At 37.4% G+C, this 25,830-nt stretch overlaps 1 protein-coding gene across 1 annotated transcript; it reads right to left on the bottom strand.

The window, feature by feature from the left end:
- Positions 1-10,300: 10,300 nt before the first annotated feature.
- Positions 10,301-25,560, bottom strand: LOC145140604 (uncharacterized). Its single transcript, XM_079074038.1, has 11 exons — positions 25,441-25,560; positions 24,453-24,989; positions 24,272-24,405; positions 24,055-24,185; positions 23,515-23,645; positions 19,910-21,026; positions 11,492-11,944; positions 11,031-11,221; positions 10,884-10,944; positions 10,391-10,706; positions 10,301-10,310 (listed from the first exon to the last, which is right to left on the bottom strand). The coding sequence occupies exons 1-11, from the start codon at positions 25,558-25,560 to the stop codon at positions 10,301-10,303; spliced, it is 3,201 nt and encodes a 1,066-aa protein (XP_078930164.1).
- Between the last annotated feature and the right edge of the window lie 270 nt (positions 25,561-25,830).

The raw sequence follows: 25,830 nt of genomic DNA, 5'->3' as shown, positions 1-25,830 counted from the left end.
TCAAAACGTTTTCCTCAAATTGTTGCAACATAACTTTGTTGTATTACATAACTTTGTTATATTGCAAACATGAAGAACCTTTGTTTTATTACATAACTTTGGGAGTGTTATTTAGTCATTCTTGTTGTTTATGTAAAAAGTGGATGATGAATTGTCGACCTGATTTAGAAAGTATATTATAAGTAGTTATAGAATGGAAGTACATGTGTATGTCACTCTAGTTATTGGTGTCGTGTACAACTTGGTTGTAGTTTTATATAACTAGCTTTAGGAATAAAAAGCATAACATGTGTTATATAAATGATTTTTTGTGTTCTCTTAACATGATTTTGGATTTTTTTTGTTGGAAAAGATTATGTTGACTAGAACAAATTTGATGCACACTTTATTCACATGCTGTGCATCACTAGATATAGAAAAACCAATTACCAAGTTAGTTTGTCATACGGAAATCAGCTTTTGGTATAAAGCTGCAAACTGGATTTTGGAAACAGGCTTTTCCAAAAACGGTATTTTTTGAATTGTTTTATAAAATCATAAAAAATATTAATTTTCGACAACTATTTAACCTTCATGAAATACTTATTTGTAGTATATTTGATTATGAATACAGACAAAAAAATAGGACATGAAATACAAATATAGAAAAATATCAATCATCTATTTTGTTTTTACAAAGATATAATATTTATTGTCGCTATTTGTTTTGTTTACTAGATTACTAGATGAATATTCGTGCATGAATATAGTTAAATAGTCAAAATTATAACAAATATATTTTGTTAAAAATATATAAGTCATTTTCATTAACTTTGAAATAATTTTTTTTCTAAACTAAATTGAAATGTTGCTGTAAAACATTATCATTATTTGGAATAATGTGATAACATAGACAACTATTAAAGTTGATGTAACACCCCGTTTCCAAGTCAAACCCTAAAATCTAAAGAGGTGTTTTAAGTATTATTTCATTCCGATATATGAATATATTTAAATAGAGAGGTTAGCGAAAAGGGTGTGTAATTAGCGTTATAATTTGTTTTGGAGGACTAAAGAGTGCTTTCGGGGCTCGTAGCGGAAAGAATATTTGAACATATGGCTAAAGGATAATCAATCGGGCTCGTTTTGTAGTTTGTGGACTTATATTGAAAATATTTTGTAGATGAGGGGCTATTTGGGTAAATTTGAAGTTAATTTGAAAGAAAAAGAGAAGGAAGGGCTGAATATGTCATAATTGAGATCTCGGAGGTTAAAAGGGTAATTTCTGGACTGGTTTTGCAAAGAATTTCGAAAACGGATGGCTGTTTGGTAAATATTGTACCTGAATTGTAATGGATTTTAATGCTGAGGGCTAAAAGGGTAAATTATGGGTTAGTTTCGAAAATATTTCTAAAGGGTGGGACCATTTGCGTCACTATGGCAATAAGTTTACGGGGCTCGGGGTATTGTTGGATCAAAAATATGGTTTATACTTTACTTTTCTAGGAAATTGTAGTTTTCGGTCAAGGACTGAAAACAACATTGGGTTTACGGTTGGGTGGCGTTTATGGTCCATGTGGCGTTTACGGTTACTGTTCCCTATAAATAGTACGGGTGTTCATTTGGATGGATCGGTTTGATCCAATCCAATCAACTGAATCCAAATTGATTTCAATTTTCAAAACAAGGATCCGAATACTCCAAACTAAATTCAAATCCGATCCAATTTCAATTCGGTTGGATCGGTTTTTATAATTCGGTTTTTAAAAACTAAAATATTTTAAAATGACATATAATTATAATATTACCGAATTTTACACAAGAAGCAAAAACAAATTATTTAGTTACGATTTGAAATTTATAAAAACTATTAAGAATGTATATTATATTTTAATATTTTATAGATAAAAAAAAACTTTTGAGAGAAAATGTATATTAATATTTTCTACTAGGTGAAACTTTTTGAACCTATTTCAAAAAATAAATTACAAAATTAATAAATAATTATAGATATATATTAAAAATAAATAAATAATAAACCGTTATTCGGTTTTTTTGGACTATTCAGTTTTTATTTTATAAACCATAATCAATCTGAAATCCAAAATAATAATTCGGTTTTGTCAAAAACCAATCCAAAAATTCAAATATCTGAACCAAATAGTCCAATCCAAATTGTCCATTTGGACAATTCGGTTTTATCCAAATATTAAACAGCCTAATAAATAGTGACAGTAGATGCCAAATGGAATAAGAGAGTTTACGGTCAAGTGTGTGTGTAAATCAAGGTGTTCTAGAGAGAGAAACTAGAGAGAAGAAGAGTGTGTGTGTGTGTGGATCTTATGTGTATGGAACATCATTCATATTATTGAATCCACCATAGATTCATCAAGTTCTTTTTCTTCTTCTTCTCCATTCTATCTTGCATCATCCATTTGATTGGGATTCCGCACCATCAAGTGGATCAGATTGATACTCAAGCTAATTTTTGGGACTTACAATTGGTATCAGAGCCAATCTAGTGTCAAATCTGATCAAGCTTAGTTTACGGCTGTAAACGTGGCTATAAACACATCCATTTTTGGTGATTGTTTAAGCTTCTTATTGCAAATCTTCATTGTTGTTGTTGCTTGTTGCTTGGTTTTTACTAGTGATTGTGACTTCAAGGCTAAAAGGATCCAAATCTGCGTTTTGTCAAAAATCTGGACGTTTGCAGTTGTAATTTGTTTATCAGTTTACAGCTGTAAACTATTTTCCGGCTGTAAACTCTTTGGATTTACAGCTGTAAACCCTCGTTTCCGGTTGTAAACCATTCATGGCTGTAAACCGTTTACGGCCGTAAACCCTCATTGGCAGTAAACCTCTCTCGGCTGTAAACCTTTCACAACTGTAAACCTTTCTCGGTTGTGATTCTCTTTGATTTTTGAACAAGTTTATTTTTGATTAAAATTAAAAAAAAATGGAACCACAAAACAGTGCAATTCATCGGGAGTTGGATTCGATTATGGGAACTACCACAAGAATTTCACGTCTACTGTCTGCCGAAGGATTTCCTGAATGGAAATACAGAATCGAAAAATATATCAAAATGAAAGATTTCAAAGTTTGGCGCAACATTCTTAGAGGCCCTGTTAGGATTACCACTACTCTTGAGAATGGAGTTATAATTGACAAACCAGTGAAAGACTACACGGATGAGGACTTTGAAAAAATTGAGGAACAAGAAAAAGCTTTGGCAACTCTAACTATGGCTCTATCACCTGATATTGCTCAAGGCTTCAGAGAATATGAATCAGCTAAGGCACTGTGGGAAGCATTGATTGAGGTTTATGAGGGTAATGATGACATGAAGCAGAGTAGACAAGACATGCTTCATCAAAAGTTCAACTTGTTTAACCATGTTCTTGGGGATCTTGAGGCTCAACTCCAACGATTCATTACACTCACCACCGAAATGAGCACAACAAGAATTTCTGTACCACGATCTTAGATTAACAAGAAATTACTGAATTCTCTTCCCAAGTCATGGGACATGAACGTTTCTGTAATCAAGAAAACCAAAGATCTCAACCGAATCACTCTGGCGGAAACGATGGCTATCATTAAAGCTTGCGATTTGAATGATAAGCAACGCGAGATAAACCATGTGAACTCCTACTCCACAGCAAATCTGAGCATTTCATCAAACAATGCCTTCTCTTCATTCACTGTCCTACGAAATCAAGCTTTCACCATTCCACAGAATCATGCAATTCCTCAAACCCACACCATTCCACCAACCATGCCTTATCAACACTCTTATCAACACCCTGCCTCTTCATCAAAAGCTCCTATCACCACTTCAGCTCCCAAAGAAGCTGAAGAGAATATGGCTCTAGCCTCTGGTCTAGTAAATTGATACAATGCCTTCGTGGCTGGAGACTTGCCTCCCTAAATTTCATTTGTTGATCTTAACCAAATTCACCCTGAGGATGTGGAGGAAATGGATATTACCTGGCAGATTGCAATGACGGTATTCAGGGCTAAACAGTTTGCCAAGAAGACCGGGAAAAACAACTGGGGCATGAATGTCGATAAGAAGGTTGGGTTTAACAAAGGAAAGCTGAGATGTTTCAACTGTCACGAGCCAGGACACTTTGCTCGTGATTATCCGAAGCCAGATAGAAGAGAGAACCATGATAGGACAATGGTACCAATGATGAACAACAGAGGAACAATATCCAATAGTGAAACTGCAAATTTAGTAGTAGTGGCTCAGTCATTTGGTTGGGAAGATCAAATTTCAAGCATTGAACATTTCAGGACCTGAGAATGCTCACCTAGCACAGATTAGTGAATCTCCTGAAGAAAATGTTGAAGAAGATCCTGAAGCCGAAATGATGCAGCTACAGTTTGCCTTCATGGTATCTACCACTTCTGAGCCTAAGAAGAACGAGGCCAGTGACAATTCTTGTTCTAAAAAATGCATTGATATTGTTAAGTTTTTGCGTGAACAAATTGATTTATTGCGTAGAGAAAATTAGGACCTTAAGTACGAAGTCCATTTTAGTGGCTTGGAGCTTGGAAGGAGAAAGAAGAAGTTGGTGAAGAAGAACTTGTGTAGCTTGAGCTTAAGGATCTGAGACATCATCATCATTTAGCACTCGTTGGAGGTAAAAAGCTCAAAACTTGCCTCATGAATGCTTAGATCTCTTGTAATGGGGTTTTGGACCTTTTTGGTCCCAAAATGGAACTTTATGATTCCAAATCCGTTTTTAGGCTTAGGGTTGCCACCCTTAGTGCTATTTGAGTCCCAAAGACAGAAAAGTTACCATCTTGAAGGTCTTAATGCGGCCATGCATGAGTATTAGGCCTCGTTTGTTTTTCTACAAAAGTACTTTTTGAGCACTTTCCCCTTCTGGCGGGTAGACGTGTCTCAAGTGCACGTCTTCTTCCGCAAACATGGAAAAAGACAAAAGACATTTAACCACTTCCAAAACAAACAACACATTAGTCATTTCTGTGGAAGTAGGTTGCCATATTTCAATTTTGGGTCCATTTTGGGGTTTGCAAGCCACCAAGTAATCGACTTTATTGGTTAAGACACTTTATTGGACTCAGATCTGTGTTTGGAGCTTAAGGTCTTAAGGGATTAAGCCTTTTTGGAGATTATGGCTTAACATGGTAGTACGTTGGGCGTACAAGCCCGTACGCGCAGCGTACAAGCCATGCACCCTGTACGCTTAGCGTACAGAGGAGTACGCCACGCGTACTCACTAGATTTGGGTTTTCGTCATTTGGGCCTCAGGTTGGGCCATTCCATGGACGTTGCTATTTTGGGACATAGTGGGCCATCAGAAATCGGTTATTGTGGGCTAATAATATGTTGGGCTTAAGGGAAGGCCTATTTGAGGAGTTGGGCCCAATTTAGAAAATTGGGCCATTGGTGGGCCAATAGTGACCTTGGGAAGGCTATCTAGATTTGGGCCTTTCATGTTATGGTTTTGGGCCTTAGGCATGGGCCAAATCAGATCAAGGGTAAAATGGTCATTTTACCCTAAAGAAGGATTATTAGTTTTTGACTAAGTGTTATTGTGGTAATGATAGCTCGGGGAGTCGTCGGAGCAGCCGTTAGAGATTCCTTACCATGAGATTCTACATTCAGCTTTGCGAGGTGAGTTTCCTCCTATCGGAATGCGTCGAAGGCACCAATGTCGGCCCGTATGTATGATTACATGTTTCCGGATTTCGATCTGATGTCGGGCGGTGCCCGATGAATGTTTATATGCTTTCCAGACTACGGTCCGATGTTGGGCGATGCCCGAGGAATGTTTGGATGTTTGATGTCTTCGTGATTCTTGCATGTGTCTATATTTGTATGTTTCCGGATTACGGTCCGATGTCGGGCAAAGCCCTAGGAACGTTAGCATGCTTCCGGATTTCGGTTCGATGTCGGGCAAGGGCCCGAGGAATGTTTATATGTTTATGTTATGTGAATATTTTATGTGTATTTGTTGATATGCTATTATGTATACCGAGCTTTGCTCGATGCCGGGCGTGGGCCGATGTCGGACATTGTCCGATGCCGGGCGGGGCCCGATGAAGAGGCGGGTCCCACGATATGTTTATATGTGATGATGTGCTTATGTGTATGGTATGTGGTAGGTTGGGGAGACTCACTAAGCTTCTTGCTTACAATTTTCAGTTTTGGTTTCAGGTACTTCTGGTAGCAAAGGGAAGAGCTCGGGATGATTGTAGAGCACACACCATTATGTTTAGCCTAGGATGATTACTCTGATGTTTTGATTTGGAAACTCTGATAATAATGTTTTTGAGATAGTCTGACTTATGTTTTCGATGAAGTGTTTTGATAACTATGGTTTTATTTAATGATTTAAAACGAAATTTTTGGTCATGATTTTTGGGATGTTTGATATTTACTAGATCTTCAACTCTCTTTTACATTGTTTTGGCTAAAAATCAACCGATCTAAATTTTGAATTATGTGTCGCATGCTACTGTACTGTGTGGCACCAAAACTTCGAAAAATCATAATTTCCTCATACAAAGTCAGATTTGGACGTTCTTTATATGCATGTTTTTGCTTTTACGATTACTACAAAGTTTGTTTAGATTACTTAGGCTAATAATCAACCTATCCCCGATTCAATTTTTATGACACGTTGTGCCGTCTAGGGTTGCACGCGAAAATTCGAAGAATCATAACTTCTTCATACGAAGTCATATTTAAGCATTCTTTATATCTACGAAAATCTTATTGACGTCCACTACATGTTTATGATTATTATTTGGTTAAAATTAATATATTTGTACTTCAAATTTTATAAACAAACGTTTACTACAAAGTGAAAATAGGGTGTTACAACTCCGATGGATGAAATGACGTGTCCAAGGTAATCAATTTGGGTTACTCCAAAGGTAACTTTAAATACTTGGCATGAATTTCATGTTGAGCCAAAGTATCCAAAACTATATGGATATGGTTGTAATGTTGTTCCACCGAGTGGCTATAGACAAGTATGTGGTCGAAAAAGACCAAAACATATTATCAGAAAACGCTGTGGAAAAGATCATTCATTGTAGCTTGAAAGGTTGATGGTTTGTTTGAAAGGCCAAATGACATTACGAGAAATTTATAGTGTTCGTCCACTGTACGGAATGCGGTCTTGTGGGTGTCGTTTATGGCCACTCAAATTTGGTGATAGCCAGAGCGAAGATCGATTTTTTGGAAATACGGAGGCACCATGAAGCTCGTCGAGTAATTCGTCAACAACAGGTATGGGAAATCGGTCTTTGATGGTGATAGCGTTTAGAGCCCGATAATCAACGCAAAATCGCCAGATATCATCCTTCTTTTTGAAGAGTAATACCGAAGATGAGTAAGGGCTTTGGCTAGGCTTGATGATATCATCTTCACGCTTTTTGACAATAAATTTAGTCATGACCTACTTTTGGTAATATGGGTACCTATAAGGTTTCATATGTACTAGGGTGGAAGTGGGTAGAGTAGGGATATTGTGGTCATGGGAGCAAGATGATGGTAATTGTGTTGGTTTATCAAAAATAAATTGATAAGTTTGGAGAAGTTGGTTAATAATTGGGTTGGTTTGAATTGGAATCGTGGGTTTAGTGTGGGAAGCAACAAGTTAAAAGTGGAAATATAATGCATGAAGGGATGCAATACTTTCTTTTTGGATTATTGTTTTGAGTTGTGGGTATGAAACCGACGTGGACAACCCTTCACCTCGTAACATGATTGCTTTGGGCCCAACATTGAAGGCTAATTGTGGAATGGAAAAATCAGCCAAGATGGGCCCCAAGGTGTGAAGCCATGCAAGCCCTTAAATGAAGTTTTCACCTTGAACCGGTAATAAAAAAAAGGAATAATGAACGATGTTTGATCTAGGTGTACAAGTAATTCAAGACATACCCCCAACACATTTAATGTGACCGTCGTTCTTGTCCATCATGGGAAATTCAATAATGCATTTACTTGGTAGTTTGAAGAGCAAGACAAGTTGCGGTTGTATGATTTTGTGAGTCCTTCCATAATCTATCAAAATCGTGACTGGATGGTTTTGAATATACCCGATTATACAAAGTGCTTGAGGAGACATAAAGCCAAAGAGGGTTGTAGTGGAATTGAGAAGAATTGAGGTTCATGTAGTGGTGGTGTCAACTCGACAAACTGGTATGTTGGGTGATCGGTGTCGTGGTCCTCATTACTAACAACAAGCATAAATTGCAGAGGGTTGTACTTATGGTCGAGAAAGTATTTTCTTGGTCATTTGAAACATAGACCTTTAGCTCGTCATTTCTAAAATGTGTTGGAAGACAGTCGGGTAAATGGAAGTAGTGTTTTTGGGGTTGGTGGTAAGGGCAACAAGTTGGTGGTGGGGAGTCTTGGGTGTGTAATGGTCAGTGGTGATTGTGTGGAGCTTTGGAATGTGGCGGAAGAGGGGGTGCTGCTATAGGAAAATGTGTAAGGATAATGGTTTCGACACATATGAGCTTGTCTTCTACGAGTTTTGTGAAGCCATACGCTTGGTTGAGCGAGGTAGGGTGGTGGAGGGACAACTCATTTTGGATATTCGCATAGAGACCTAATAGAAAGCAATTGGGGAGTGCTTCAATATCAAGGTCATTCACAAAGTTTCTCAATTTCTCAAATTCGGCTTGGTAAGTGGTGATTGTGATGATTTGGTGAAGTTTAAAGAGGGTCGTCTGATGATTCTCGTAAGTAGAAGAAAGAATCGGAGCTCTAAAGCTCTTGAAAAACCGCCCCAAGTGTTGAGCAATTTGTTGGTAGCAAGATGTTTATACCAACATAAAAGCATCTCCAGTGAAGTAGAAGACTCATAGATCCAATCGTTGGACAAGTGAGATTGCATAATATACAAAGTAATTGTTGGCCTGAAAAAACCAGTCCAAAGGTTTGGTGCCATCAAAATCGGGGAAGGAAATTTTGGGTGGTCGGGGGTGGTTATCGGTGGTAAAATGGATTCGGTTTTGAAAAAAATGTAGGAAAATTATGGTTTGATTTGGGTTTGGTGAAGGTGACGATGAGGTTATTGGTCTGTTCATATTGTGTTCATATTGTGCAGAGAGTTGTTTCATGATGATATACGGCTGGGTGTGGGATGTGTTTTGTGTAGAGAGTATCAATATTTGTAGCGGAAGAAGTGATGAGTTTGGTGACATTTTCTACTAGAGCTGCCATAGAAGCTTCAATGGAGGGGGTCGTTTTGTGGGGTTGTGTGTGAGGACGACATGGAGGAAAGTAAGTATGGTTTGGGAGGCATGATTGAGAAAGGAGGAATGAAAGCACCAAATGGTAAGGGCCAATTAGAGGAGGCCAATCTCCCAAGTAGTTTGGAGAATAAGTCTTAGAAACGTAAACACAGACACAAGAACTTCCCAACATCATCATTTCATTCACTATGAAACATATGGTTTTACATCAACAGATTACAACTGAAACCTCACTACACAATCACTCACTCTCATATTAAAAATCTATCAGAATCTGTACAAAGAACATGGAATATGAACAAACCCTAGATAGAAAACCCTAACCTACAGTTGAGAGAGAATGAGAGAACAATTCTACAAGGAAAATATCTACTGAATGATAAAAACACCTTCAGCAACACAATTAAGTATACCGGGTAAAAAGATCCATGGATACAACCCAATGTCTGCGCATAAACCCGACCCCTGCATAAACAATTCACAACACACCCCCACAAATATACATATATACACAACTCACCCAATAATGTATAAATTAATGTTTAAGTTTGAATATGAAAAATGTTAACCTTTTTAACACGCCCCCTCAAACTAAACATTAATTTGAGAGAACATATAACTAGTTATTTTTCTTTAATAATATCATCCATATTAAGACGATTTACAATATATGCATGTTGATTACTTCCAAGAGATTTTGTTAATACATCTGCATTTTGGTTTGAAGACACAATTTTATTTACTCTTAAAATTCCATTTTTAATTTTTCCCTAACAAAATGAATATCAACTTCAAAATGTTTCGTTTTTTCATGAAATACAGGATTTAAAGCTAATTTGATTGCATATTCATTATCGCAAAAAATATCAACAGGTAAATTAGGTTTTATACCCAAATCATGAAGCAATTTTAAAATCCAAATTATTTCACACGTAATGCTACCTAAAACTTGTATTCAGACTCTGTGGAGGAGCGAGAAACATTACTTTTTTTCTTGCTCTTCCAAGAGACAAGAGACCCACCTAAATAAACAAGATAACTAGTTACAGTCCTTTGACTAAATAAACATTTAGTCCAGTCTGCATCAACAAACCCAATCAAATTAAAAGAACTAGATTTAGTCAAATGAATACCCATACCTCAACTGTTTTTCAAATACCTCAATAGTCTGAAAGCAATATTAACATGAGATTTATAGGGCTTATGCATATACTGACTTAACAACTGAACAACATAAGAAATGTCAGTTCGTGTGATTGCTAGATAAATCAGTTTACCAATAAGCTTTTGATACTCGGTTATATTAACAAAATAATCTAACTTATCCAAATCACACCCTCTCTTAATGACCAAATTAGATTCAAGAGGAGTTTTAACAGGCTTACATGCAAGCATTCCAAACTCATGAAGTAGCTCCATACAATACTTTCTTTGATTAAGACAAATACCACTATCAGTTCTTAACACTTCTATACCTAAAAAATATTTTAAATCCCCCAGATCCTTTATTAAGAACTGAGAGTTAAGGAAAATTTTAACATTATTTAATTCAACTTTGTTATTTCCAATTATAATGATATCATCCACATAGACAAAAAGCACAACAAATGTATCTTGAAAATTTCTAACAAACAAAGAATAATCATTTATACTCTGTTTGAATCCAAAACTGGAAAGTGAAGAGCACAATTTCTCATTCCACTTTCTAGGGGCCTGTTTAATTCCATAAAGAGATTTTAATAATCTAAAACTATGATATCATCCTTTGAATGATATCCTTCAGGCTGACTCATATAAACACTCTTAGAAAGATTTCCATACAAAAATGCATTGTTAATGTCAAGTTGATAAAGAGGCCATGAATTATAAACAGCTAAAGAAATAACAATACGAACAGTTACTATTTTAGCTACAAGAGAAAAGGTCTCCACATAATCAATACATTCCCTTTGGTTATACCCTTTAGCCACAAGTCTGGCTTTATACCTTTCTATATCACTATTGGATTTATATTTTATTTTATAAATCCAACGACATCATATAGCTTTTCTTCCTTTAGGAAGGCTAGTAATTTCCCATGTATTATTCCTATAGAGGGCTTCCATCTCCTCATTCATAGCTTTAATCCAATTTGGATCTAAAGCTGCTTCACTATAACTTTTTGGCTCAATAATTTTATTAATACTAGAAATAAAACAAAAAGTATCATTATTAAGAGTTGAATAGTTAACAGAACGCTCAATTCCATATTTTTGTTTACCCTCTATAATATAATCATTAAATCTAACTGGCAAGTGAACATTACGTCCAGATCTAGTAAACCTAGTTGACAAGCTGTCTGAAGGATTGGAATTAATTGAATCATTTTCCTCAGTCAAAGTAGAAGAACTTGGAAGCATCTCACCAGAAGGAGGCACATATGCCTCACCAGTCCGGTTGCTGACATTAGAGGGACAAGTCTCATCCAGGTCATGGTCTGCATTAGCACCATCTAACTGATGGTCACTTCTCAAGTTTTCTAATCTAGTGTTATCAAGAAGAATACTAGAATCCAATGACTCATCATAGGAAAACAGGTCACTTGAATTCATAGGAACATCAGATTTATCAGTCAAAGATGAAGATTTAAGCTTGAAAGGAAACACTGATTCATAAAACTTTATATCCCTGGAAACAAAAATGGGATTTGAATCAAGACTAAGAACTTTATAACCTTTTTTATCAAAAGAATAACCAAGAAAAATGCATTTATCATCTCTTTCAGAAAACTTATCAGAATTATTCAATTTAGTGGCAAAACATAAACAACCAAAAACTCTAAGTTTATAAAAAATAGGAGTACTATTGTAAACAAGTTCATAGGGAGAAGCACAATTTAAATAAGAAGTTGGAGTTCTATTAATTAGGAAAACAGAAGTTAAAACTGCATCTCCCTAGTATTTGAGTGGTATACCAGACTGAAACATTAAGGACCTAGCAACATTTAATATATGTTTGTGTTTTGTAACGTCCGCGTTTCTGGGCTAGGCATTAATATTGATGTAATAGTCTAGGTTAACCTTTGTAACTCATTTTGAAATAATAAGAATGTATTATTTGAGTATTATGTGTTTTATGCTTAATTGTGTGGCTTAATTGAATTAAGGATAAAAATAAGCGTCAAAATGAAATGTTAGATAAACCCGATATCTATGAAGGATGTGGTAGTGGTCGTGACGAGGTTTCAGAATATATAAAGAATGCTGAAATCTGAGTTATAACGAAGAAATTATGACCTGTCGAAGTTTCGCGACAGAACCGACACGACGCTGAATGACGTAAAATATGAATTTGAGATAGAGTGATATATAGCCTTAGTGATCTAAACTAAAGTCGTAGAATACGTTAAACCGCGAGCGTGCATAAAAAGAACGTCTAAATCTGACTTCGTATGAGGAAGTTATGATTTTCGAAGTTTCGACTTAGCGGTATGCAGTCCGAATACTCGAAATAGAGATCGAGTGATTTCTAGCCGAAACAATCTAAATGAGAATCGAAGATCTCATCGGTAGTAGTGTAACGACGGAAAGACAGACGAAAACGGACGCCAGACGAAGGAGTTATGATTTTCTAACAGAGTTTTCCTGTCCCGGCCTACTAAAAATAATATAATAAACATATAATAAAAGTAAAATCAAAATTAGCCGACGAAGTCTAAATGAGAGTTGTAGAGCATAATCTCACCTACGCGTGCATATAAAGAACGTCGGAAACAGAGCTCGTATGCGAAAGATATGAATTTCTAAAGTTCAGGGCACGAAATCCGATCCTGTGTCAGAACTCACGACGTGAACTCAAAAAAACGTCACCTGGACTCTGTCAGACCCCACTTGTGATGACGCATGCAGTGACGATCAAGCCCCACGACGTGAGCACTTGAAACTCACGACGTGAACCCAGAAAATTCACCCTATAAATAGAAATCAAGGGTCAGCCGATTTTGGTTGCTCCTCCCTTACTCTCTCACTCCCGATACCCTCTCTAAGCCCTATTTTAACCCCCCGAAGCCCAGGTATCATCCCCAGACCCAAAGCAAGTCCCGAAGCTCCGAAGATCCCGAGAAGAAAAGAGTTTCCGAGCCGAAGCTCTGCCCGCGAGAAGCTCGGTGTGTGAAGATCTTCCGGTTTCACCGAAGAATACTACTTTTAGAGCGGTAGTGTTGTCCGATCATCTTCTGATCAAGTGAGTAACACAATTTAATACAAGTATTGTTGAATGTAACGTTCTATGTGAGTGTATATTCCCTTTCTTCTAACACATAGATATGAAGTATCTACGTTAGAATACGTGTTACGTATGTATAAATATATGTATATATATATATATATGTTATCTGTTTATTTGGGATGAGTATTGAATGAGTATCTTATCAGTTTTTAAGTTGCATATGAATGCATATGTATGTTGTTATCTACAAAAATGTTGGGTAGAACTTGGGTAGATAGTTGATGTGTGATAAACTGATGAGAGGCCTCGATGTCATTGTGATCAAGTCATTCAGCAGAATATGGATGACGACCACGGACTCTTTCTAGACTGTCCTGTAGAACGCTGGCAGGCTCATAACCTGTAGGTGTTGGTGAACTTGGGTATTCATTTGTTGTATTCTATCCCCCTCTTGGTTGCCTTAGGACATTCATTGCTGAGGAAACCCCTTTTCAGTATTGTTCGTCCCGATGAAAATCCTAGATTAGGTCCCTTGTAATAGTTGTTGTTTTAGGGACGTAAACTGAGGATAACGGGAATGGGTAATCGGGTTATTGTTGGTTGGTGAAATTAAATATAATTATTTATTGTGGGTTGAAAACCCTATATGCTCACCAGGCTCCCAAGCCTGACCCACTCAGTTTCTTTGTATTACAGGTAGTGGCGCGAGAGCATAAGTTGGAGAACTTGTGAAGATGTTTTTGTTTATAGACCAGTAGTTATATATAACTGTGTAAGGTCTATGTTTTATTGTTTATGCTTTTGTGTCTGTATCGGAACATGACATCCCGAGTTTTGATATATAATGAAAATACATTTCTTTAAGAAATGCTTTGATAAACCTTATTTTATCATGTAATGTTTTTGGGGACAAATTCCGCAACTCTTTTAAATCAATGGATTTACTCTGAAATTATTTTAAAAGCATAAATGAAACCGGTCTTTTCTGGCCGTGATTTTGGGGATGTCACAGTTGGTATCAGAGCATTAGTTTAAGCGAACTAGGAATTTGTAGGATTTCTAGACTTCAACTTAGAATGCTAAGTGAAGATTGTGAGATGTGTGTTTGTTATATTTAGACATGAGCACTAGTTTATTTTAGGAGAGATGCCTAAAATGCCCTTATGTGTTAAATGTTATATGTTGCCATATATGATATTATTTTTTTAGATCTACGGTTTGTTGCCAACCGGATCTGGCGACCTTATGTGTTTAGGATTCTAAGCGTATGACGACGGTATTAGAACTAGCATGTAAACGTTTCGGAGTGATAAGGATGATTTGATTATCTATCGTGATTGAGGATCTAAATTCACCTTATTCGGTGTATAGATCAAGAATGGCAAGAACAAGAAGCGGAGTTGGAAACGTGAAAGAAAACAAGAATCAACCACCTATAATCAAGCAAATACCTGTTGTAGCAGCAGCACCTAAGCCAATGACAATGGCTGGTGTACAATTGATGATTCAGACGATGTTGGATCGTCAGATGGAAGAAACTAGATGTCTGCTTCAACAAAATCGTGAAGAACTTTCAATACAAGTTGAAGAGCCCGAAGTGAATGGAGGGCCGTCGGATGAAGGGAACTTCAGTGGGGTTGTTGGTCAAGCCAACCCACCGTTAGTTAGACAAAACCACCAGGAGGGAAGAATTGATGGACTTGGATGCAAGTACAAAGATTTCTTGACTTGCAAACCATCGACCTTCACTGGAAAGGAAGATCTGATTGGAGTCATGGATTGGATCTCGGAAATGGAGCTAGCCTTCATGACGTGTGGCTGCAGAGGCAAGTTGCAGACCACTTTCGCAGTTCGTCAGTTCAGAAGTGGCGCAGTTCATTGGTGGAACACTCTAGGGAAGACCCTAAGCCCTAACGAACCACTGCAACTGACGTGGGCAGAGTTCTTAGTGCAATTTAAGCGCAAGTTCTGCTCGGCCCAAAATCTACTGGAGTTGGAGAACAAGTTTCTGACCTTGACAATAGGTAGCATGTCAGTCGACGATTACACCAATGCCTTCACTGACAAAATGGAGTTTGCTTTGCGCATCGTCCCAGATGAGCTGACAAAAGTGGACCGGTACGCGAAGGGACTCCCATAGGAGTACGCGGTGCCAGTACGTCAGGCACCTACTCTGGAGGCAGCTATTTGGGCTGCCAAGTTTGTTGAGGACATGATCAAGGGAAGAACCGCCAGTAAAGTTGAAGTTGGTGAAAAGAGAAAGTTTGAAGGAACTTCAGGTTCCAGCAAGAAAAGCAAATTTTCGAAGTCTGATTCGAAAAAGTTTGGAGGAGGAAAAGGGGGCGAATCAAAATGGTGTGAGAAGTGCAAGAAAAAGCACTCTGGGAAATGTAGTGAGGAAGTGACCTACTACAAGTGTGGAAAGATGGGGCATTACGCCAACGAGTGTCCGTCCAACAAAAGAGTGTGCTTTGGATGTAATGAAGAGGGGCACATTTTGAAAGACTGTCCGAGAAAGAAGAAGGCAACAAAACCCAATATTCCCCCAAAGCCTAAAGAAAGAGCTTTCTAGATGACACTGGAATATGCTAAAGAAGAAGCTGATGTCGCTTCAGGTACCTTTCTCGTAAACAATTTGCCTCCCCAAATTTTATTTGATTCTGGAGCCAACTACTCCTTTATATCGCATGAATTTGGTAGAAAACTAGCTTTGTCTGTTGATAGACTAGATAATGCTTTATTAGTCGAAGTTGCTAGTGGCAAGTTTATACCTGTTAGTCATCGTATGAAAAACATCTTAATCGACCTGAACGGGAATAAGTTCCACGAGGAATTATTGCCTATCGAACTTAACGGTTTCGATATCGTGTTGGGAATGGATTGGCTTAGCGCCAATGATGCTGAAATACTGTGCAAGAAGAAGATTGTAAAAGTAAACCCGCCTGGGAAAGAGTCATTTATGGTGTATGGGGACAAACACAGAGTGAATTCTGGGATCATTTCACTAATGAAAGCCAGAAAGTGTTTGGCCAAAGGATGTACATCATATTTGGCATTCGTGATTGATGCAAAGAAGGAGAAAAAGGAGATGCAGAGCATTCCTGTGGTGTGTGATTATCCGGAAGTATTTCCCGAAGATCTTCCCGGATTACCGCCTGATAGACAAGTGGAGTTCAGAATCGACTTGTTTCCAGGAACGACGCCAATAGCAAAAGCACCTTACCGACTAGCACTGACGTAGATGAAGGAGCTGATGATGCAACTTCAGGAGTTATTGGACAAAGGTTTCATTAGACCTAGTTCATCACCCTGGGGAGCTCCAGTGTTATTCGTAAAGAAAAAGGACGGGAGTATGAGAATGTGCATCGATTACAGAAAGCTGAATAAAGCAACGATAAAGAATAGATATCCGTTGTCGAGGATTGATGACCTGTTCGATCAGCTTCAAGGTTTAAGCTATTTTTCGAAGATCGATCTGAGGTCAGGATATCATTAGCTGAAGGTGAAAGAGCAGGATATAGAGAAGACTGTATTCAGAACGCAATATGGGCACTATGAGTTTTTGGTTATGTCGTTTATACTAACCAATGCTCCAGCAGCATTCATGGATTTAATGAACAGGGTTTGTAATCCATTCCTTGATAAATCTGTAATAGTGTTCATAGATGACATTCTGATTTACTCGAAGAGCCACGAGGAGCATGGCAGACACTTGCGAGAAGTGTTGGAAGTCTTGAAGAAGGAGAAACTGTATGCAAAGTTCTCCAAATGTGATTTTTGGATTCGAGAAGTCCAATTCTTGGGTCACGTGGTCAACCAAGAAGGGATAATGGTTGATCCAGCAAAGATTGAAGCTGTGACGAAGTGGGAACAACCGAAAAGTCCAACGGAGATCCGAAGCTTTTTGGGATTAGCTGGATATTACCGAAGGTTTATCCAAGGCTTTTCTTCGATCGCTACTCCTTTAACAGCTTTGACCCACAAAGGAGCTACCTATGCTTGGAGCGATAAGCACGAAAAAGCATTTGAGAAGCTAAAGAAGAAGCTATGTGAGGCACCGATTTTATCTCTACCCGATGGAGTTGAAGACTTCGCTGTCTATAGCGATGCGTCTGGGGTTGGGTTGGGTTGTGTTTTGACCCAAAGAGAAAAGGTGATAGCATATGCGTCTCGACAGCTGAAAGAGCATGAAAAGAACTACCCCACTCATGATTTGGAGTTGCCAGCAGTAGTTTTCGCTCTGAAAATATGGAGGCATTACCTCTATGGCACGAAGTGCAAACTTTTCACTGATCATAAGAGTCTCCAATATCTCTTTAGTCAGAAGGAATTGAATATGAGGCAGCGACGCTGGCTAGAACTACTTAAGGACTACGATTGTGAGATACTTTACTACCCCGGTAAAGCAAATGTTGTCGCTGATGCTCTCAGTCGGAAAGTCAATCTTGAGAGAAAAAGGCCAAGAGCGTTGAGAATAGAAGTTGTCTCGACAATTGTGGAGAGTATAAAGAAAGCTCAAGAGGAAGCTTCTGAAAAGAATGACCGGAAGGAGGAACGTATGGGCAAAACGTTGGTGTTCGGTACAAACGGTCATGGACTGAAGGTATTCCAAGATCGTATTTTGGTGCCTAAGTCAGGAGGAATAAGAGATCTTCTGATGGAAGAAGCTCACAAAACCATGTACTCGATTCATCCCGGTAGCACTAAAATGTATAGGGACCTAAAACCCTATTACTGGTGGCCGACGATGAAGCTCGACATTGCAAGGTATGTGGCTGAGTGTGTGACATGTGCAAGAGTAAAGGCACAACATCAGAAACCATATGGGAGTTTAGAACCTTTACCTGTGCCGATGGGTAAATGGGAAGACATTGTTATGGATTTTGTCACTAAACTGCCCAGAACAAAGAATGGTCACGACATGATTTGGGTGGTCGTTGATCGCTTCACTAAGAGTGCGCACTTCATAGCAGCCAATGAGAAATTGTCTATGGATAAGCTTGCAAATTCTTACGTGAAGGAAATTGTGAGGCTTCACGGTGTTCCGTTAATGATTGTATCGGATCGTGATAGTCGTTTCACCTCAAGGTTTTGGAAAAGTCTACAAGAGGAATTGGGTACCAAGTTGTGTTTAAGTACAGATTACCATCCACAGACTGATGGGCAGAGCGAACGAACAATACAAACGCTTGAAGATATGTTGAGAGCATGTACCCTGGAATTCCAAGGCAACTGGGATGAACATTTGCCTTTGGTAGAATTTTCCTACAATAATAGTTTCCACTCGAGCATTAAGATGGCACCTTATATAACTTTATACGGACAAAAGTGTCGTATGCCGTCTTGTTGGCTTGAGGCTGGGGAAAAGCAGGTCATGGGACCTGAGATAGTCCATCAGACTGCTGAAAAGCTGAAAATAATCAGGGAAAGAATGTTAGTAGCTCAGGATCGTCAAAAGAGCTATGCTGACAAAAAGCGAAGACCGATGACTTTTGAAGTTTATTGGACCGTTTAAAGTTCTTCAGAGGATTGGGAACCAAGCTTACAAGCTGGAATTACCCGAAGAACTGAAGGGAATTCATAACACTTTCCATGTATGTTATTTGAGGAAGTTCACGAGAGAAGTTCCCGATATAATTCCAATTTCTGAGTTAAGAATTGATGAGAACAAAAGGTTAATTGAAGAACCAGAGGCAATCGTTGACCGAAAGACTAAGAAGTTACGACGCAAGATGGTCGAGTTAGTGCTTGTCCGATGGAAACATGCGAATGGGCCAAATCTCACCTGGGAGACGGAGAGTGACATGATGAGTCGCTATCCGCATTTGTTTGTTGATGTGTGATTCCGGGGACGGAATCATCCTAAGGTGGAGAGAATTGTAACGCCCGCGTTTCTGGGCTAGACATTAATATTGATGTAATAGTCTAGGTTAACCTTTGTAACTCATTTTGAAATAATAAGAATGTATTATTTGAGTATTATGTGTTTTATGCTTAATTTTGTGGCTTAATTGAATTAAGGATAAAAATAAGCGTCAAAATGAAATGTTAGATAAACCCAATGTCTATGAAGGATGTGGTAGTGGTCGTGACGAGGTTTCCGAATATATAAAGAATGCTGAAATCCGAGTTATAACGAAGAAGTTAAGACCTGTCGAAGTTTCGCGACAGAACTGGCACGACGCTGAATGACGTAAAATATGAATTTGAGATAGAGCGATATATAGCCTTAGTGATCTAAACGAAATTCATTGATTAAGACAAATACCACTATCAGTTCTTAACACTTCTATACCTAAAAAATATTTTAAATCCCCCAGATCCTTGATTAAGAACTGAGAGTTAAGGAAAATATTAACATTATTTAATTCAACTTTGTTATTTCCAATTATAATGATATCATCCACATAGACAAAAAGCACAACAAATGTATCTTGAAAATTTCTAACAAATAAAGAATAATCATTTATACTTTGTTTGAATCCAAAACTGGAAAGTGAAGAGCACAATTTCTCATTCCACTTTTTAGGGGCCTGTTTAATTCCATAAAGAGATTTTAATAATCTACAAACTATGATATCATCCTTTAAATGATATCCTTCAGGCTGACTCATATAAACACTCTTAGAAAGATTTCCATACAAAAATGCATTGTTAATGTCAAGTTGATAAAGAGGCCATGAATTATAAACAGCTAAAGAAATAACAATACGAACAGTTACTATTTTAGCTACAAGAGAAAAGGTCTCCACATAATCAATACATTCCCTTTGGTTATACCCTTTAGCCACAAGTCTGGCTTTATACCTTTCTATATCACTATTGGATTTATATTTTATTTTATAAATCCAACGACATCCTATAGCTTTTCTTCCTTTAGGAAGGCTAGTAATTTCCCAGGTATTATTCCTATAGAGGGCTTCCATCTCCTCATTCATAGCTTTAATCCAATTTGGATCTAAAACTGCTTCACTATAACTTTTTGGCTCAACAATTTTATTAATACTAGAAATAAAACAAAAAGTATCATTATTAAGAGTTGAATAGTTAACAGAACGCTCAATTCCATATTTTTGTTTACCCTCTATAATATAATCATTAAATCTAACCGGCAAGTGAACATTACGTCCAGATCTAGTAAACCTAGTTGACAAGCTGTCTGAAGGATTGGAATTAATTGAATCATTTTCCTCAGTCAAAGTAGAAGAACTTGGAAGCATCTCACCAGAAGGAGGCACATATGCCTCACCAGTCCGGTTGCTGACATTAGAGGGACAAGTCTCATCCAGGTCATGGTCTGCATTAGCACCATCTAACTGATGGTCACTTCTCAAGTTTTCTAATCTAGTGTTATCAAGAAGAATACTAGAATCCAATGACTCATCATAGGAAAACAGGTCACTTGAATTCATAGGAACATCAGATTTATCAGTCAAAGATGAAGATTTAAGCTTGAAAGGAAACACTGATTCATAAAACTTTATATCCCTGGAAACAAAAATGAGATTTGAATCAAGACTAAGAACTTTATAACCTTTTTTATCAGAAGAATAACCAAGAAAAATGTATTTATCATATCTTTCAGAAAACTTATCAGAATTATTCAATTTAGTGGCAAAACATAAACAACCAAAAACTCTAAGTTTATAAAAAATAGGAGTACTATTGTAAACAAGTTCATAGGGAGAAGCACCATTTAAATAAGAAGTTGGAGTTCTATTAATTAGGAAAACAGAAGTTAAAACTGCATCTCCCTAGTATTTGAGTGGTATACCAGACTGAAACATTAAGGTCCTAGCAACATATAATATATGTTTGTGTTTTGTAACGCCCGCGTTTCTGGGCTAGGCATTAATATTGATGTAATAGTCTAGGTTAACCTTTGTAACTCATTTTGAAATAATAAGAATGTATTATTTAAGTATTATGTGTTTTATGCTTAATTTTGTGGCTTAATTGAATTAAGGATAAAAATAAGCGTCAAAATGAAATGTTAGATAAACCCGATATCTATGAAGGATGTGGTAGTGGTCGTGACGAGGTTTCCGAATATATAAAGAATGCTGAAATCCGAGTTATAACGAAGAAGTTATGTCCTGTCGAAGTTTCGCGACAGAACCGGCACGACGCTGAATGACGTAAAATATGAATTTGAGATAGAGCGATATATAGCCTTAGCGATCTAAACGAAAGTCGTAGAATACGTTAAACCACGAGCGTGCATAAAAAGAACGTCTAAACCTGACTTCGTATGAGGAAGTTATGATTTTCGAAGTTTCGACTTAGCGGTATGCAGCCCGAATACTCGAAATAGAGATCGAGTGATTTCTAGCCGAAACAATCTAAATGAGAATCGAAGATCTCATCGGTAGTAGTGTAACGACGGAAAGACAGACGAAAACGGACGCCAGACGAAGGAGTTATGATTTTCTAACAGAGTTTTCCTGTCCCGGCCTACTAAAAATAATATAATAAAAATATAATAAAAATAAATTCAAAGTTAGCCGACGAAGTCTAAAAGAAAGTTGTAGAGCATAATCTCACCTACGCGTGTATATAAAGAACGTCGAAAACGGAGCTCGTATGCGAAAGATATGAATTTCTAAAGTTCGGGGCACGAAATCCGATCCTGTGTCAGAACTCACGACGTGAAACACTGTGTTCACGACGTGAACTCAGAAAAACGTCACCTGGACTCTGTCAGACCCCACTTGTGATGACGCATGCAGTGACAATCAAGCCCCACGACGTGAGCACTTGAAACTCACGACGTGAACCCAGAAAACTGACCCTATAAATAGAAATCAAGGGTCAGCCGATTTTGGTTGCTCCTCCCTTACTCTCTCACTCCCGATACCCTCTCTAAGCCCTATTTTAACCCCCCGAAGCCCCGGTATCATCCCGAGACCCGAAGCAAGTTCCGAAGCTCCGAAGATCCCGAGAAGAAAAGAGTTTCCGAGCCGAAGCTCTGCCCGCGAGAAGCCCGGTGTGTGAAGATCTTCCGGTTTCACCGAAGAATACTACTTTTAGAGCGGTAGTGCTGTCCGATCATCTTTTGATCAAGTGAGTGCATAGTCTCTTTCATAAACACGATATAATACAAGTATTGTTGAATGTATTAAGTATACGTTCTATGTTAGTGTATATTCCCTTTCTTCTAACACATAGATATGAAGTATCTACTTTAGAATACGTGTTACGTGTGTATAAATATACGTGTATATATATGTTATCTGTTTATTTGGGATGAGTATTGAATGAGTATCTTATTAGTTTTTAAGTTGCATATGAATGCATATGTATGTTGTTATCTACAAAAATGTTGGGTAGAACTTGGGTAGATTGTTGATGTGTGATAAAATGATGAGAGGCCTCGATGTGATTATGATCTAGTCATTCAGCAGAATATGGATGACGACTACGGACTCTTTCTAGACTGTCCTGTGGAACGCTGGCAGGCTCATAACCTGTAGATGTTGGTGAACTTAGGTGTTCATTTGTTGTATTCTATCCCCCTCATGGTTGCCTTAGGACATTCATTGCTGAGGAAACCCCTTTGCAGTATTGTCCGTCCCGATGAAAATCCTAGATTAGGTCCCTTGTAATAGTTGTTGTTTTAGGGACGTAAAGTGAGGATAACATGAATGGGTAATCGGGTTATTGTTGGTTGGTGAAATTAAATATAATTATTTATTGTGGGTTGAAAACCCTATATGCTCACCAGGCTCCCAAGTCTGATCCACTCAGTTTCTTTGTATTACAGATAGTGGCGCGAGAGCATAAGTTGGAGAACTTGTGAAGATGTTTTTGTTTATAGACCAGTAGTTATATATAACTGTGTAAGGTCTATGTTTTATTGTTTATGCTTTTGTGTCTGTATCGGAACATGACATCCCGAGTTTTGATATATAATGAAAATACATTTCTTTAAGAAATGCTTTGATAAACCTTATTTTATCATGTAATGTTTTTGGGGACAAATTCCGCAACTCTTTTAAATCAATGGATTTACTCTGAAATTATTTTAAAAGCATAAATAAAACCGGTCTTTTCTGGCCGTGATTTTGTGGATGTCACATGTTTCCTCTCCACAACCCCATTCTGTTGTGGAGTATGAACACAAGAAGTCTGATGTAAAATTCCTTTTGACTCAATCAATTGTCTCATTCTGTTGTTTAAAAACTCAGTACCATTATCTGATCTAACAACTTTAATTTTAACACAAAACAGATTGAGTAAGATATTAAAGAAAATAAGAACACAATCATAAACTTCATCTTTAGACTTTAACAGATAAACCCAAGTTGCCCTAGTGAAGTCATCCACAATGGTCAAAAAATACCTAAATCCTTCTACAGTTGTCACTCTATGGGTCCCCAAACATCTGGATGAATTAACTCACCAAGTTTAGAAGTAGATGTTGACTAATAGGAAATGGTTCTCTAGTTTGTTTAGCTTTATGACAAATATCACAAGGTGGAAGGACTTCATTACCAATTTTAAGTTTGTTTTTTAAAGAACCCAAGGCTTGATCAGAAGGATGACCAAGTCTATTGTGCCAAGTCAATTTAGACACACAACAAACAGAAGAAGAATTAACAGAACTAGATGGAATACCTGAAGGCACACAATTTATGTAATAGAGACCTCCAGACTCTATACCATTCCCCACCATCACCTTTGACTGTAAACCCTGAATTTTACAACTATGCTCATTAAAAACAACCTCACAATTACTCTTTGCAAACCTTATGGACAGACAACAAATTAACATTGAAATCAGGAACAACAAACACATCAAACATGGTTAAGAAATTAGACAAATTCATATTACCATTTTTTTTCAATATTAGCAGATGTACCATTAGGATGAATGACAAGTAGATCTAACTTAGACACGTCCACAATGCCATGAAGTAGTGACTCAGAAGCTATCATATGTTGATTAGCTCCAGAGTCAACAATCCACTTTTGAGAATTAACAGAAGCATTAAAGGCTTGAAATAAGCAAGTACCTGCCATATTAGCATTAATAGATGATTCCTCATTGACTTGCCTATCACCAATAAGTTGTATAAATTTGATGTATTGATCCTTAATTCCTTAGTAAGTTGATGAAACTCAGAATCCCCAACAGAATAAGAGAAGTTGTAAGTAGTAGCACTTCCAGAAGTAGTAGTGGAGTTGGCAGAAAAGTTTTTAACAAAATTATTCTGATTATTAGTTTCATTTCTTGGTTTAAAATCCTTAGGATACCCAATTAAATTGTAACATTTTTCTATGGTATGACCCTTAATACCACAGTTCTTACACTGAATAATTTGACTCTTATTCTTATTAGTATTAGGTGTGTTATTAAACCTGTTATTAAAAGCAGTAGACTGAGACTTTGAAACAGACTGAGATGACTGAAGAGAAGTCAAAGAGCCATTTCTTTGAAGAGATTCTTCTCTTGACACAATGGAAAAAGCAGTTTTCACATTAGGTAAAGGATCCATTAATAAAATGTGACTTTTCACTTGACTATATGAGTCATCAAGTCCAGACAAAAACTGCATAAGTTTCATGAGATTAGAGTGATCCTTGAGTTTAATAGAAGCATCACAGGTACATTCAGTTAAACTAGTAAGACCATTAAATTATTTCCATAAAGAATCAAGCTTATTGAAGTAATCTGACAGAGAAATACCATTTTGTTTAAGAGAACTAATCTGTTGGTGAATGTTAAACACAACTGAACCATCAGACTTATTGTAAGTTTCGAAAATATTTTCCTAGATATCCTCAGCAACTTCAGAATAAGCTTGACTCTGATAAATGGATTAAGAAATAGAAGATAAAAGTCAAGAACAAACAACAACATTAGCTCTATTCCATTTAGTCTTTTTTGACTCATCAACATTACTCTTTTTAAAAGTAATCAACAAAACCTAACTTATTTCTGGCCTTAAGAGCCCTAGAAATAGAACTTCTCCATAGTCTAAAGTTTTCATTACCAGTTACCTTGGCCGTAATAATTGAAGTAACAACATTATCAGATGGGTGAATGTAGAGAGGATCATCAAAGTTAATCTGATCATCCTTCCCACTTCCACCAGGCGGATCAGTGGAACCACCAACCATAAAGCACAGATAAGAAAACAACCAAGAAAGAAACCTTCCCCCTGCGCTGATCTTATGTCCAGATGGTCACCACATATGTCGGGGCCCAAGACAATCAGTATAGAGGCAAAAATAAACCAAGCAAACGTAATAGTAAAGTAAAAATAACTGTTGTACACAAGACAGCCAAGATCTCCCAGAACAGATATAGAAACAAGAAGAAAGGAACAAGAAGATCCTCACAAGGCTTTTGAGATGAGGCAAGAAGGAATCGACTCTCTTTGTATGTTC

This window comes from Lactuca virosa, chromosome 9 (genome assembly GCF_052849685.1).
Source record: "Lactuca virosa cultivar CGN04683 chromosome 9, Lactuca_virosa_CGN04683_v6, whole genome shotgun sequence".
Taxonomy (NCBI): Eukaryota; Viridiplantae; Streptophyta; class Magnoliopsida; order Asterales; family Asteraceae; genus Lactuca; species Lactuca virosa.
Note: the sequence above shows the minus strand (reverse complement) of the source record. Positions and strands in the feature narration are given on the sequence as shown.

Bases quoted from the DNA above. Each gene is read 5' to 3' on its own strand.
- LOC145140604 (XM_079074038.1), bottom strand. From the start codon at position 25,560: ATGGTTGGTGGTTCCACTGATCCGCCTGGTGGAAGTGGGAAGGATGAT. The intron at 24,990-25,440 runs GTAACTGGTAAT...AAACTTATGCAG, and splicing joins CTTCAATTATTACGGCCAAG to TTTTTGTCTGGACTTGATGA. The intron at 24,186-24,271 runs GTAATATGAATT...TCTGTCCATAAG, and splicing joins GCTAATATTGAAAAAAAATG to GTTTGCAAAGAGTAATTGTG.